The sequence below is a fragment of the Podarcis vaucheri genome, assembly GCF_965113315.1.
Source record: "Podarcis vaucheri genome assembly, chromosome: 9".
Lineage (NCBI taxonomy): Eukaryota > Metazoa > Chordata > Lepidosauria > Squamata > Lacertidae > Podarcis > Podarcis vaucheri.
In genome coordinates, this window is record NC_138767.1 from 12,019,625 (window position 1) to 12,032,855 (window position 13,231).

General features: G+C 48.4%; 1 protein-coding gene across 2 annotated transcripts in view; it reads left to right on the forward strand.

The window, feature by feature from the left end:
• The window catches only part of FRAS1 (Fraser extracellular matrix complex subunit 1), a 374,578-nt gene that overhangs the window by 340,234 nt on the left and 21,113 nt on the right, over positions 1 to 13,231 (forward strand). For both annotated transcript variants that reach the window (XM_082236229.1, XM_082236230.1), the window contains exons 64-65: positions 9,765 to 9,925; positions 11,016 to 11,230. In XM_082236229.1, coding sequence (XP_082092355.1) covers positions 9,765 to 9,925; positions 11,016 to 11,230 — 376 coding nt within the window. The remainder of the gene's footprint in view (positions 1 to 9,764; positions 9,926 to 11,015; positions 11,231 to 13,231) is intronic.

Consider the following 13,231-nt stretch of genomic DNA (forward strand, 5'->3'; position numbering starts at 1 on the left):
TTGGTGTTGTCAGGGAACTGACATCGGAGGAAAGGGAAGTGGTAGGGCTCCCAGAGACTGGGAGAGAGTCAACAGCTAAAGCAGGGACCAGTAGGGGGAGCGCGGGGTCTCTGGAGGAGGATCTCAGTAATGCTGAGAGACACGCAGCAGCCCAGGCAGGAAGCAGAAGGGGAGAGAAAGGGGTGAGAGACACTTCGAGTGAAAATAGCGGGGAGGTGTCAGAAGCAACTGCAGGGAGACCTATGCTTCGCCGGAAGCTGTCACGTCGTGAGTCCAGGAGACGCGTTTCCGTTAAGGAACTTCTTTGCTGGAAGCGCTTCCGCAGACAGCCACTGTCGGACTCTACAAATGACTAGAGCAGACATGTCTGAGGAGCTCTGTCACACACAGAGGTTTGTGGGGTCGCACAAACTCTGAAGGGGCACTATTTTAAGCACAAGCAGCTAATCATCCCCTGACAGCAGTCCGACAGTCTCTGTACGCTGCCTGTGCAGGAGAAGGCATCATGAGCGACCCAGCAGGAGCCGGAGCCGCAGGGGGTGGAGCTGGTCCAAGCTTGGAAGACAGATACCGAGCATTGGAGGTCCAACTTGCGCTGCAGACGGCGAGGCTCGAGGAGAGGAGGGCTCAAGATGCAGACAAGAAGGGGAGAACCACTCAGTTCCCCAGAAAGGTACCAGGATTAGTGCAGAAGTTTGGGGGGGACCCCAAGGATTACCATGCCTTTAGGACTGAAATGCAATATGCCCTGAATGTACAGTTTGATGAGTTCCCTGATGAGGAATCCCGAGTTGCTTTCGTAATTGGGCATCTTGAGAAGGGGGCGCGAGATTGGGTTCGACCCCTGATGGCAACGCACAACGATATCCTGAAGGACACTATGAAATTCTTTCGTGCAATGGATATCATGTTCTCCAGCGATATTGAGGAGGGGGGAGTGCGCAGACAGCTAATGGCTTGCAAGCAGGGAAGCAGATCTGTCCGTGAGTACTGGACTGAATTTACCATGCTGATTCACAGATTGGGGTGGGATTTATCGGCAGCACCCATTCAGATGCTATTTGAAGAAGGTCTTTCTTCAGCTGTGAAAGACGAGCTGGCCAGGAGCCCCAGGGCGGTGTCTATGGATCAGCTGACCAAATCTGCGCTGACCATTGGAGCGCGCCAGGAGGCAAGAGCCTTGGAGAGGCGGGAAGGGAGAGGGGAACGTTGGAAGGAGTTACGCATTCCAGACATTCCTGAGCCAGCTTTCCCGCCGGCAGAGCCGATGGAAATCGGAACAGCCCGCGCGCGCGCAGTTTCAAAGCCCAGTGAGGGGGCGAAGAAGGAGGGAAAGGGACCCCGGAAATGCTATCTCTGCCAACAGCCAGGCCACTTTGCCAGAGTCTGCCCCCAGAGGAAGGAATGGCAAGGGATGGTGGGAACTGTTGAGGGGGAAGAGCAGGGAGAAACGGAGCAGGTAAAAGCCAACGCCTGGTTGCCAGCAGGGCACTGCAGCCAGGCCAAAGAGCAGTGAAAGTGCCCCTTTCCCAAGTGCCAGTGCCAGAAGCTCCTCGACCTGCTCTAGTGATTGAAGTGTCGCTAGAGTTGCAAAATGGACACCCCCTAAAAATAAAGGCGCTGTTGGACTCAGGCAGCTCCTGCAATTTCATGAGCAAGGAGTTTGCGGCTGAACACCAGATACAGACTATCCCCTTAAGCAACCCCCTGCAGGTGACCACGATCGATGGCAGAGAACTGTTGGGAGGAGGCGTCAGCTTGCAGACCATCCCAATGATAATGAGGGTGGCAAGGCACACAGAACTGATAGCGTTTAATGTGGCCACCTTGGGAGGCGCTCCCATTATTTTGGGAATGAGCTGGCTAGCCCTACATGATCCGCTGGTGGGCTGGCATCAAAGAGTGGTTTCCTTCGGTTCCGCACATTGCTTAGAACACTGCAGGGGGGGAAAGGGGTCAGCAGGGGCCCAAGCCACCCTAGCGGGGACGGAAGTGATGGAGAAGGGGAAGGTGCCATCACAGTATGCTGATCTCAGCGACGTGTTCAGCGAGAAGGAAGCTGACCAACTACCCCCGCATAGGCCCTTTGATTGCCAGATCAATTTACTCCCTGGAGCACAGCTTCCTGTAGGCAGGTTGTATGCCATGTCAGACAGGGAGATGCAGGAGTTGCGAGCGTTCATTGACAAGAACCTGAAGAGAGGCTTCATCAGAGAGTCCAAGGCAGCGGGGGGTAGCCCAGTGTTTTTTGTGGATAAAAAGAACACGGACAAGCCGAGACTGGTATGTGACTTTCGGGCCCTAAATGCAGTGACAGAGCCGGTGGCTTTTCCTATGCCCAGGATTGATGATATTTTGACCAGGGTGCGAAAAGGAAAGATTTTTACAAAGCTGGACCTAAGGGGGGCGTACAACCTGATACGTATAAGGAAAGGGGATGAATGGAAGACCACCATGTTCACCCCTTTGGGGGCATTTGAATATCTCGTTATGCCTTTTGGATTACAAGCAGGCTCCGCGTGTTTTCAAGCCTTTATGAACCATGTACTGGGGCCTTTGCTCTACAAGAATTGCGTGGCCTTCTTAGATGACGTGTTGGTGTATTCGGAGAATGAGGAGCAACATGTGAGAGACGTCAGAGAAGTGTTGAGCAGGCTGCAAGCCAACAGACTGTGGGTGAAACTGGAGAAGTGTCAGTTTCATACCAAGGAGGTGGAATTCCTGGGGTACCGCTTGTCGGACAAGGGGTTGGCCATGGACCCCGGCAAGGTTCAAGCGGTGCTGGAATGGAAAACACCCAAGACCAAGAAGGATGTGCAGAGGTTCCTAGGGTTTGGAAACTTTTATCGTAAGTTCATCCGAAACTTCGCTCACCTGACGGCGCCCATCACGGACTGTCTCAGCAGCAAAAAGAAGTTTGTTTGGACGGGGGAGGCGGAGCGAGCGTTTGAGGAACTGAAAAAGGCCTTCGCCTCTGACGAACAACTTCTACATGTGGATTTACAAAAAAAGCTGAGGGTCGAAACAGACGCTTCTGACAGAGCCATAGGGGCGGTGCTTCTTCTGCAGCCAGGGAAAGAGGGGTCCGAGTGGCGACCGTGTGCCTTCTTTTCGCAAAAGCTGAACAAATCTGAGAGGAACTACACGGTGTATGACCGGGAACTTCTTGCGATTTATGAGGCCTTCCGGAGATGGAGGCACCTACTAATTGGTGCACAACAGAAGGTGCAAGTACGCACGGACCATAAGAATCTAGAGTATTGGAGAACTGCGCGAGTGCTCAACCAACGGCAGTTGAGATGGGCCCAGGAGTTCTCCAAATTTAACTTTGAGATTTGTTACGTACCAGGCCAGGAGAACGTTAGGGCGGACGCTCTATCACGCAAACCTGAATATTTGGAGGGAGAGGGTGCACCCGAAGAGACCCATGTCATTCCCGAGGATCGCTGGGTGTGTGGGGCGGCACTGGTGGGGCTAAGGGAACTGATAGAGGGAACGGTGCAGGATGAATATGCCCAGGACAAACTCAGGGGTCTCAGGAGGGAGGGAGACAAACCCGGGGGTTTTGAGGAGAGAAACGGGGCGTTGTACTACAAGGGGGCGTTATACGTACCTGAAGGAGAATTGAGGGAAAAGGTACTCAAGCAACTGCACGATAGCCCCACAGCAGGGCATTTTGGGCAACACAAAACCATGTGGCTGGTTACCAGGGAATTCTGGTGGCCCAAGGTCAGGGAAGATGTGCGGGAGTATGTGAGAGGGTGTGACCGATGTCAACGAGCCAAGGGGGAGAGGCGGGCACCGGCAGGTTTATTAGAACCACTACCCACGCCGGAAAGACCATGGGAGGCAGTGGCAATAGATTTTATGACTGATCTGCCCAGGTCCAAAGGGAAGACAGCCATTATGGTTGTGGTAGACCTGTTAACCAAGATGGCCCACTTTATAGCCTGCTCACATGCGGTCACAGCAGAAGAAACCGCTAAATTGTTTGTGGAAAATGTGTTTAGATTGCATGGTGCCCCCTTGAGGGTGGTTTCGGACCGAGGGAAACAATTTACTTCCAGGTTCTGGAGGAAGCTCATGAGCTTATTGCATGTAGAGGTGAATTTCTCAACTGCCCGTCATCCAGAAACCAACGGGCAGGCGGAAAGAGCTAATGGTGTCCTCCAGCAATATTTGAGGTGTTATGTGAATGACAGAGAGAATGATTGGGTGGAGAAGCTGGCGTTGGCAGAATTTGCCTATAACAATGCGGAGAACGTGTCCACGGGAATGAGCCCTTTTTTGGCCAATCACGGGTGTCATCCCCGAGCCTTCCCAGGGGGGGAGGGGGAGAACTGGAGCGTTCCAGCCGCAGAACAGTTCGTTGAAGAAATGGAAGCGATCCATCGCCAGCTCCAACTTAATTTAAACAGGGCGAAGGAGGAATATAAGAGGCAGGCAGACAAAACCAGAAGGGAAGGAGAAAGCATTAGGGTGGGGGACCAGGTGTGGTTGTCCACCCAAGGGTTACCATTTAAAGGAGGTTGTAAGAAGTTGAGACCCAAAAGACTGGGCCCATTTGAAGTCACGCAACAGGTCAACCCAGTGGCTTTCAGACTCCGGTTACCTAACCACATGAAGTTGCACCCAGTGTTCCACAGATCATTGCTGTCACCGTATATAGGGGACAGAGAGGGGAGGGTCAATAGGGGACCAGCTATGGAGGAAAAAGAACACAGCTACCATGTAGCGGAGATTCTCGATTCCAGGTGGAGGGGAGAGCAAGTAGAGTATTTGGTAATGTGGGAAGGGGAGCCGGAGTCGGAAAACACCTGGGTCAGGGCAGAGGATGTAGATGACGAGGTTTTGATTGAAACTTTTCATCAGAGATTCCCTCGGAAACCCCAGCCAGTGGCGAGGTTCCGGAGGGAATACTTCGCCACCACCGATGAAGAAGAAGAGTTGGAGGGGTTCGCTGATTCCGAGGTGGAGGAGGATTCAGCGAGTCGGAACGAAGACCGATGGAGGGAAATGTTCGAGACGTCGGAAGATGAAGAGGATTCTTTTAGGGGTTTCAGCTCCTCACCGCCCAGAGGAGAGAGTAGGGGCGGGGGAGAGGGGGGCCCTGGAGGGGAGGTGGATGTCAGGGAACTGACATCGGAGGAAAGGGAAGTGGTAGGGCTCCCAGAGACTGGGAGAGAGTCAACAGCTAAAGCAGGGACCAGTAGGGGGAGCGCGGGGTCTCTGGAGGAGGATCTCAGTAATGCTGAGAGACACGCAGCAGCCCAGGCAGGAAGCAGAAGGGGAGAGAAAGGGGTGAGAGACACTTCGAGTGAAAATAGCGGGGAGGTGTCAGAAGCAACTGCAGGGAGACCTATGCTTCGCCGGAAGCTGTCACGTCGTGAGTCCAGGAGACGCGTTTCCGTTAAGGAACTTCTTTGCTGGAAGCGCTTCCGCAGACAGCCACTGTCGGACTCTACAAGTGACTAGAGCAGACATGTCTGAGGAGCTCTGTCACACACAGAGGTTTGTGGGGTCGCACAAACTCTGAAGGGGCACTATTTTAAGCACAAGCAGCTAATCATCCCCTGACAGGTGTCATCTGCAAATTTGATCAGGATGCCCTTGAGTCCATCATCCAAGTCATTGATAAAGATGTTGAATAAGACCGGGCCCAAGACAGAACCCTGTGGCACCCCACTAGTCACTCTTTTCCAGGATGAAGAGGAACCATTGATGAGCACCCTTTGGGTTCGGTCAGTCAGCCAGTTACAAATCCACTGAGTGGTAGCATAGTCAAGACCACATTTTACCAGCTTCTTTACAAGAATATCATGGGGCACCTTGTCAAATGCCTTGCTGAAATCAAGGTAGGCTACATCCACTGCGTTCCCTTCATCTACCAGGCTTGTAATTCTGTCAAAAAACGAGATCAGGTTAGTCTGACATGACTTATTTTTCAGAAATCCATGCTGACTATTGGTGATCACAGCATTCCTTTCTAGGTGCTCACAGACTGTTTGCTTAATGATCTGCTCCAGAATCTTCCCTGGTATTGATGTCAGACTGACTGGGCGGTAATTATTTGGGTCCTCTCTTTTCCCCTTTTTGAAAATAGGGACAACATTTGCCCTCCTCCAGTCTGCCGGGACTTCGCCTGTTCTCCAGGAATTCTCAAAGATGACTGCCAGTGGTTCTGAGATCACATCTGCCAGTTCTTTTAATACTCTTGGATGCAGTTCATCTGGCCCTGGAGACTTGAATACATCTAAACTAGCCAAATATTCTTGTACTATCTCCTTAGTTATTCTGGGCTGTGTTTCCTTTGCTGAATCATTTGCTCCAAATTCTTCAGGTCGGGCATTGTTTTCTTTATCGGAGAAGACTGAGGCAAAGAAGGCATTGAGGAGTTCAGCCCTTTCTGTGTCCCCTGTTTGCATTTCACCATCTTCTCCTCTGAGTGACCCCACTGTTTCTTTGTTCTTCCTTTTGCTACGAACATACCCATAAAAGCCTTTTTTGTTGCTTTTAACCTCTCTAGCAAGCCTGAGTTCATTCTGTGCTTTAGCTTTTCTGACTTTGTGTCTACACGTGCTGGCTATTTGTTTGAATTCCTCTTTGGTGGTTTCCCCCCTTTTCCATTTTTTGTACACATCCTTTTTTAATCTTAATTCAGTTAAAAGTTCTTTAGATAGCCACCCTGGCTTCTTTAGGCACCTTCCATGTTTCCGTCTCATTGGTATTGCCTGACGTTGTGCTTTTACTATCTCCCTCTTAACAAACTCCCAGCCATCATGAACTCCCTTTCCTTTTAGTATTGCTGTCCATGGGATCTCACCCAGCACTTCCCTAAGTTTTATGAAGTCGGCTTTCTTAAAGTCAAGAAATTGAGTCCTAGTATGCTTGGCTGCTCCTTTCCGCTGTATAGTAAACTTCAGAAGAGCATGATCACTCGCGCCTAATGATCCTTCCACATCTACCCCACTAACCAGGTCATCGACATTGGTTAGGACCAGATCTAAAATGGCTGTTCCTCTTGTTGCTTCTCCCACTTTCTGGACAATGAAGTTGTCTGCAAGGCCAGTGAGGAATCTGTTTGACCTTATGCTCTTGGCTGAATTTGACGTCCAACAAATATCCGGGTAATTGAAGTCCCCCATTACTACTATCTCCCTTCCTTTTGCATGCTTGGCCATCTGTTCCAGGAAGGCATCATCTATGTCCTCCGTTTGGCTTGGGGATCTATAGTAAACTCCCACAATGAGGTCTCTGTTATTCTTCTCTCCCTTAATTTTGACCCAAATGCTCTCACTTTGGCTTTGAGGTTCTAAATCTTGGATCTCTTCACAGGTATACACATCCCTGACATATAACACCACTCCTCCTCCTTTCTTGTCTGGTCTGTTTCTCTGAAATAGATTGTATCCCCCCATTATTACATTCCAATCGTGGGACTTATCCCACCAGGTTTCAGTGATGCCTATTATGTCATATTTAGTTTGCTGTACCAAGAGCTCAAGCTCATCTTGTTTATTTCCCATGCTTTGTGCATTGGTGTACAGACATTGAAGTCCATTAATCATTCCCCCGTGTCTCTTATTTAAGGATTTTTTCCTCCCACCACTAGGTCCGCGTGCTGTTTGCTCCATTTGGTCTATGACATCTGGATGATCATCTTCATTAATTGATAAACTCCTACCTTCAGGAGCACTGTCTCCCTCCCCCACATTAGTCAGTTTAAAGCCCTCCTGATGAGGTTTCTGAGATTTTTGGCAAAAACATTTCTCCCAACAGTTGTGAGGTGCAGCCCATCACTTGCCAGAAGTCCATCTTCAAGAAACTGCAGTCCGTGATCTAAGAATCCAAACCGTTCCTGTTTACACCATTTGCGAAGCCAGCTGTTCACTTCCACTATTTTCCCCTCTCTCCCTGGGCCACGTCGTTCAACTGGGAGGACAGACGAGATGACAATTTGTGCATTTAGTTGCTTCAATTTCCTGCCGAGAGCCTCGTAGTCTCTTTTGATCTTCTGGAGGCTATTGCTTGCAGTGTCATTGGTTCCCACATGAACCAAGAGGAAGGGGTATTTGTCAGTGGGTTTTATGATTCCTTGCAGTCGTTCATTTACATCTTGGATCTTAGCCCCGGGGAGACAGCACACTTCCCGAGACATCTTGTCAGACCCACAGATCACTGCTTCTGTTCCCCTCAGTAGGGAATCCCCTATCACCACTACACGCCTCCTCTTGGGTTTGGTCGGGGTTCTTCCGTGAGCTGTCCGTTCCAAGGTCGCCTGCACATTCCCTGAGGACTGACTTTGCTGCTCGTCTTCATATACCTGATCGACTGTAATGAGGGAGAGATCCTCAAATGGAGTCTGCTCTCCGTCTTCCATGCTAGGGGAGAAGACCTCAAAGCGATTGTGAATTTCCAAACAATCAGAGTGAACCCTGGGCCTCCTACTTCTTTGAGTCAGGTTTTCCATATATCTGGCTCCTGTGTTGGTGAACTAGCCTCCTTCTCAGGGGAGTCCCCTGTCTTCTCCTTGGTGGGGGCGGTGTGCTCTGTTGCTTCCAAGAAGAGCTCCAGCTCTCTAATTCTTTGGAGCGTAGCTACATGTTCCTCCAGCTGCTGGACTTTGTCTTTTAAAAGGGCAATCAACATGCAATTGCTGCAGGTAAAGCTGCCTGCAACCTTTGGCAAGATGGCAAACATTGCGCAGGAATCACAGGCGACTGCAGCTGTTCCCTCCCCTTCCATCTTGAGATCGTGTCGTTGGGGGTGGCTACAGAGGTCCTCCATCATAAAAAGCTTGAAGACAGGACAAATAACTTCCCCCACAAAAAAACCTAGGTCTCCCCCAACAAACGTTTGAGACTAGCTCCCCTAAATCTAAAAGATGGGTATAACTGCGCGCGCCACTAGGCGCGCGCCGCTGCCCTGCAAACTCTGATAAGCTCCTCATTTACCTGGGATAAGACACATCAAGCTTGGTGGGACTTGCTTCTGAGTAGACATGTGTGAAATGATGAACTTGGAAAGTTGCCTTATGCCAAGACAGGCCATTGGTCCATCCAGCAAAGTTTTTTTCTACTCTGCTTTAAAAAGCAGAGACATCACCTTTCTGACAAAGGTCCGTAGAGTTAAAGCCATGGTTTTCCCAGTAGTGATATATGGAACTGAGAGCTGGACCATAAAGAAGGCTGATCGCTGAAGAATTGATGCTTTTGAATTATGGTGCTGGAGGAGACTCTTAAGAGTCCCATGGATGGCAAGAAGATCAAACCTATCCATTCGGAAGGAAATCAGCCCTGAGTGCTCACTGGAAGGACAGATCCTGAAGCTGAGGCTCCAATACTTTGGCCACCTCATGAGAAGAGAAGACTCCCTGGGAAAGACCCTGATGTTGGGAAAGATGGAGGGCACAAGGAGAAGGGGACGACAGACGATGAGATGGTTGGACAGTGTTCTTGAAGCTACCAGCATGAGTTTGACCAAACTGCGGGAGGCAGTGGAAGACAGGAGTGCCTGGCGTGCTCTGGTCCATGGGGTCACGAAGAGTCGGACACGACTAAACGACTAAACAACAACAAAGGCGGCTGCTCCCCCGGGTTTCAGGAATGAAACATTCCCAGTCCTTCCAGGGATTAAAGCAGGGTCCTGTGCTGCAAGGCAGTGCCATTTGCATTTTGTTATGTTCATGCAATACGTGTGTCTTTTACCCAGTGCATCCTCTCTCCTCTCCCCACTTCAACTCCTGCCGCTTTGTGGTTTTCCAGAATCCATATCTCAGTGCAGATTCCACACCAGGACGGGATGCTCCCTCTCATCTCCACGATGCCTCTGCACAACTTGCACTTCCTCCTGTCGGAGTCCATCTACAGGCACCAGCATGTCTGTTCTAACCTGGTCAGCATCCAAGATCTTAAGGGCATCTCAGGTAATCAATTACGGGCCGCTGCCACTTAATGTGCACTTCATGAAGCAGCAGTTTCTTGCTGGTCCTTGATGGCTGGGTCCCTGATGGTCCTTGGCAGGGGTCCCTGTAGAGAGGCCCAGAAGACCACCTCCAGGTGGGCATAGATCAATGGGCATAGGGGGCTTGGCCTGTGATGTTTCTTGAGCCCTACGTCTCCAGACCCCGTGGCATTTGCACAAAGATGCAGGCAGAGAAAAAGGCAATCGTCCTCGTCTGCCCTCATTCTTGAAAAGGGTTGCAGGTCAGCTTCTTGCAGGATGCTGGATGCTGAAACAAACGTTCTGTGTGTTCAATGAGCAGTTGGACCCTGATGCTGTAAATAGCAGATATTATCTGCCTATTTATGCACGAAATGTTGTTTTTTGGTACAGGAGAAAGGAAATAAAAGGTAGGTAAAATAAAAGGAGAATTCCCCGGGTGCCTAGATTAGGGCAAGTACTCTTTGGTGAGAGAGCCCCAGCAGAGATTGGAAGAAGAAAAAAACTTGCAGCAAAGTGGAAATATAGGCTGTTGGACCTTTAAATTATCCCCTTCTGAGTTTCTTCCAAAGCTTCCCACTTCCCTTAGCATAGAAAGAGACCACATGTTTGGTAAACTGAAAATAGTTTACTTAAATCTTCACATGTTAGATTATTGTGCTTTTCCATACAGCAGCAAGAAAAGTCAGGCAGCAAAACTGAGGTTAGCTCCTAAAGCTAAGTGTTTCTAAATTATATGTATAGAAACACAAAGGTGGCTTCTTAAAGCCATGCGGTCTAAGCTTGAAGCATCCACCTTAGACATCCTTAATGGAGAGGTCCACATGGTGGAATAAAGGTGGTAACTGGGAGAACAAAGAATTTGATAGATCTTCCTCCCAAGGTTAGGGGGTGTGGTCTAGCTAAGCCTGGCAGGACAGCTTACTCTCTGGTCTTAACCCCTTCTTGCATTAATTTGAGTTAAGCATGTTGGCTGGATATATCACACATGAAATATATTTCACAGCAGATCTGATGTATAACCAAAGCGTAACATAGCGAAACCTTGATGTATCCCTTGATTTCCATCCCAGAAGCTGGATTCTTAGATGAAGTGACCTACAATAGCATCATTCTGGGACCTGGGTACGATCGACCGTACCAGTTTGACCCCAGTGTGAGAGAGCCAAAGACCATCCAGTTGTACAAGCACCTGAACCTGAAGAGCTGCATCTGGACTTTTGACGCGTACTATGACATGACAGAATTAATTGACGTCTGTGGAGGATCGGTCACTGCTGACTTCCAGGTAATGCTGTCCAGCTGGGGGCCAGTCAGGAAAATCTCCTATTGGGTTTCTTGTGAATGCTGGGGTCCCCAGTATGAATACTGGGGACATCAGAACACCTTCTCTCTCTCTCTCTCTCTCTCTCTCTCTCTCTCTCTCTCTCTCTCTCTCTCTCACACACACACACACACACACACTTGGGGGCCTGTTAAGACCCTCTGCCCCTCCCAAATTTTAATTTTAATTTTTTTATTTAATTTTAAAAATATTTTATGGGTGGGAATACATGAACAAAGACATACAGATACCACAAATACACATAGAAACACACATGCTATACAGTGGTACCTCGGGTTACATACGCTTCAGGTTACATACGCTTCAGGTTACACACTCCGCTAATCCAGAAATAGTGTTTCAGGTTAAGAACTTTGCTTCAGGATAAGAACAGAAATTGTGCTCCGGTGGCACAGCAGCAGCAGGAGGCCCCATTAGCTAAAGTGGTGCTTCAGGTTAAGAACAGTTTCAGGTTAAGAACGGACCTCTGGAACGAATTAAGTACTTAACCCGAGGTACCACTGTATATACAAACTAAAACAAGACACCTTACCCACCCCCATGACCTCCCTCCACCACGGCTCGACTTCCTTAATTTTTAATTTAATTATTTCATTTTGCATTTCTATAAACCTTCGTCTTCATCTCTTACAACCATTTCTGATTTTATTTTCACCTTTACATACTTACATACTTAATCTATACTTGCTAGCTGTATATTTATATTCACACATCCCCTTTACACGTTTATGCATATTAACATATTCTTTTTAGAGCAGCATTTTTCCATGTATTCTTTGAAGCATTTCCATTCTGATTTTAAATTTTGATTTGTTTGAGAGCTTATAATTGCTGTTAATTTTGCCAACTCTGTGTATTCATTTGGTTTATAAATCCATTCTTCTTTGGATAAGTTCAGAGAAGTTTTTAATGACTGATGTTTTAATGTATTCTTAATCTTCGTTGGAAGCTGCCCAGAGTGGCCAGGGAATCCCAGCCAGATGGGTGGGGTACAAATAAATTATTGTTGTTGTTATTATTATTATTATTATTATTATTATTATTATTATTATTTATTTAGAGGGTACTGTCTTGGCTTTCTATTTGCTGGCTAGAACTATTCTGGCGGCTACTGTAAGATTCCTGTGGACACCAGGGCACCCCCCCTCCCCAACTTGAGGACCTGTTAAGACCCTCTGCTGCTCCCAAATTTTAATTTTTTAATGAGTTTCCGGAAGGCTTTTCGCTCCCTCCTTTTTTAGGCATCTGCCTGCTTTTTTATCTGTTTGGTTTGGGGGAAGTAGTGTAGATATTTTGCCAGTTTCGGGGCAAGGGTGTCGGTTCGGAATATCATCAGTTTATCATCGTCATAAACTTTATTGCACTAGCCAAAGGCCATGGCATCATTCACAATGGGAACAAAAAGAAAAGCAACAATAAGCATAAAAACCATAAAAACATCAGGCACTGCAGATACAATAAACCACGTTCACTTCTCCTAAAAATTATTTGTTGCATACGATAGAATAGCAAGGGGTTCTCAGTTAGAATGTGCCAGCTTAAATGTCCAAATCACCTTTGCAATTGACCGCTATTTTATTTAGTTCTTTTCTCCTGATCTTTTTAGCTGCCGACGCATATAGTGCTACTTTATAAGTTACGAAGTCATCAGTAAATATCATCGGTTGTTCTTCTGTGAAACTGGCATTCTGTGGTACCAACGAGAGCCCCTTCGATTTGTAAATGTGCCGCTGGACCCTACTAAAGAGGCAGGGGTGATGACCTGGATCTAGTTCATGAGCCAGATCCAGAACAGGCCTACTCTTTTGACAACTCAGTGGGGCTGCCCCCCTGGAAGTTACTAGAAATCTTTAGAAGAAGAATCAGGAGTTGCTCCATCCTTTGCAGTCCTGGCTTGTATTCAAGTCCTGGCCGCTGAATGCAAACTCTGCTTTTGCTGGAGGT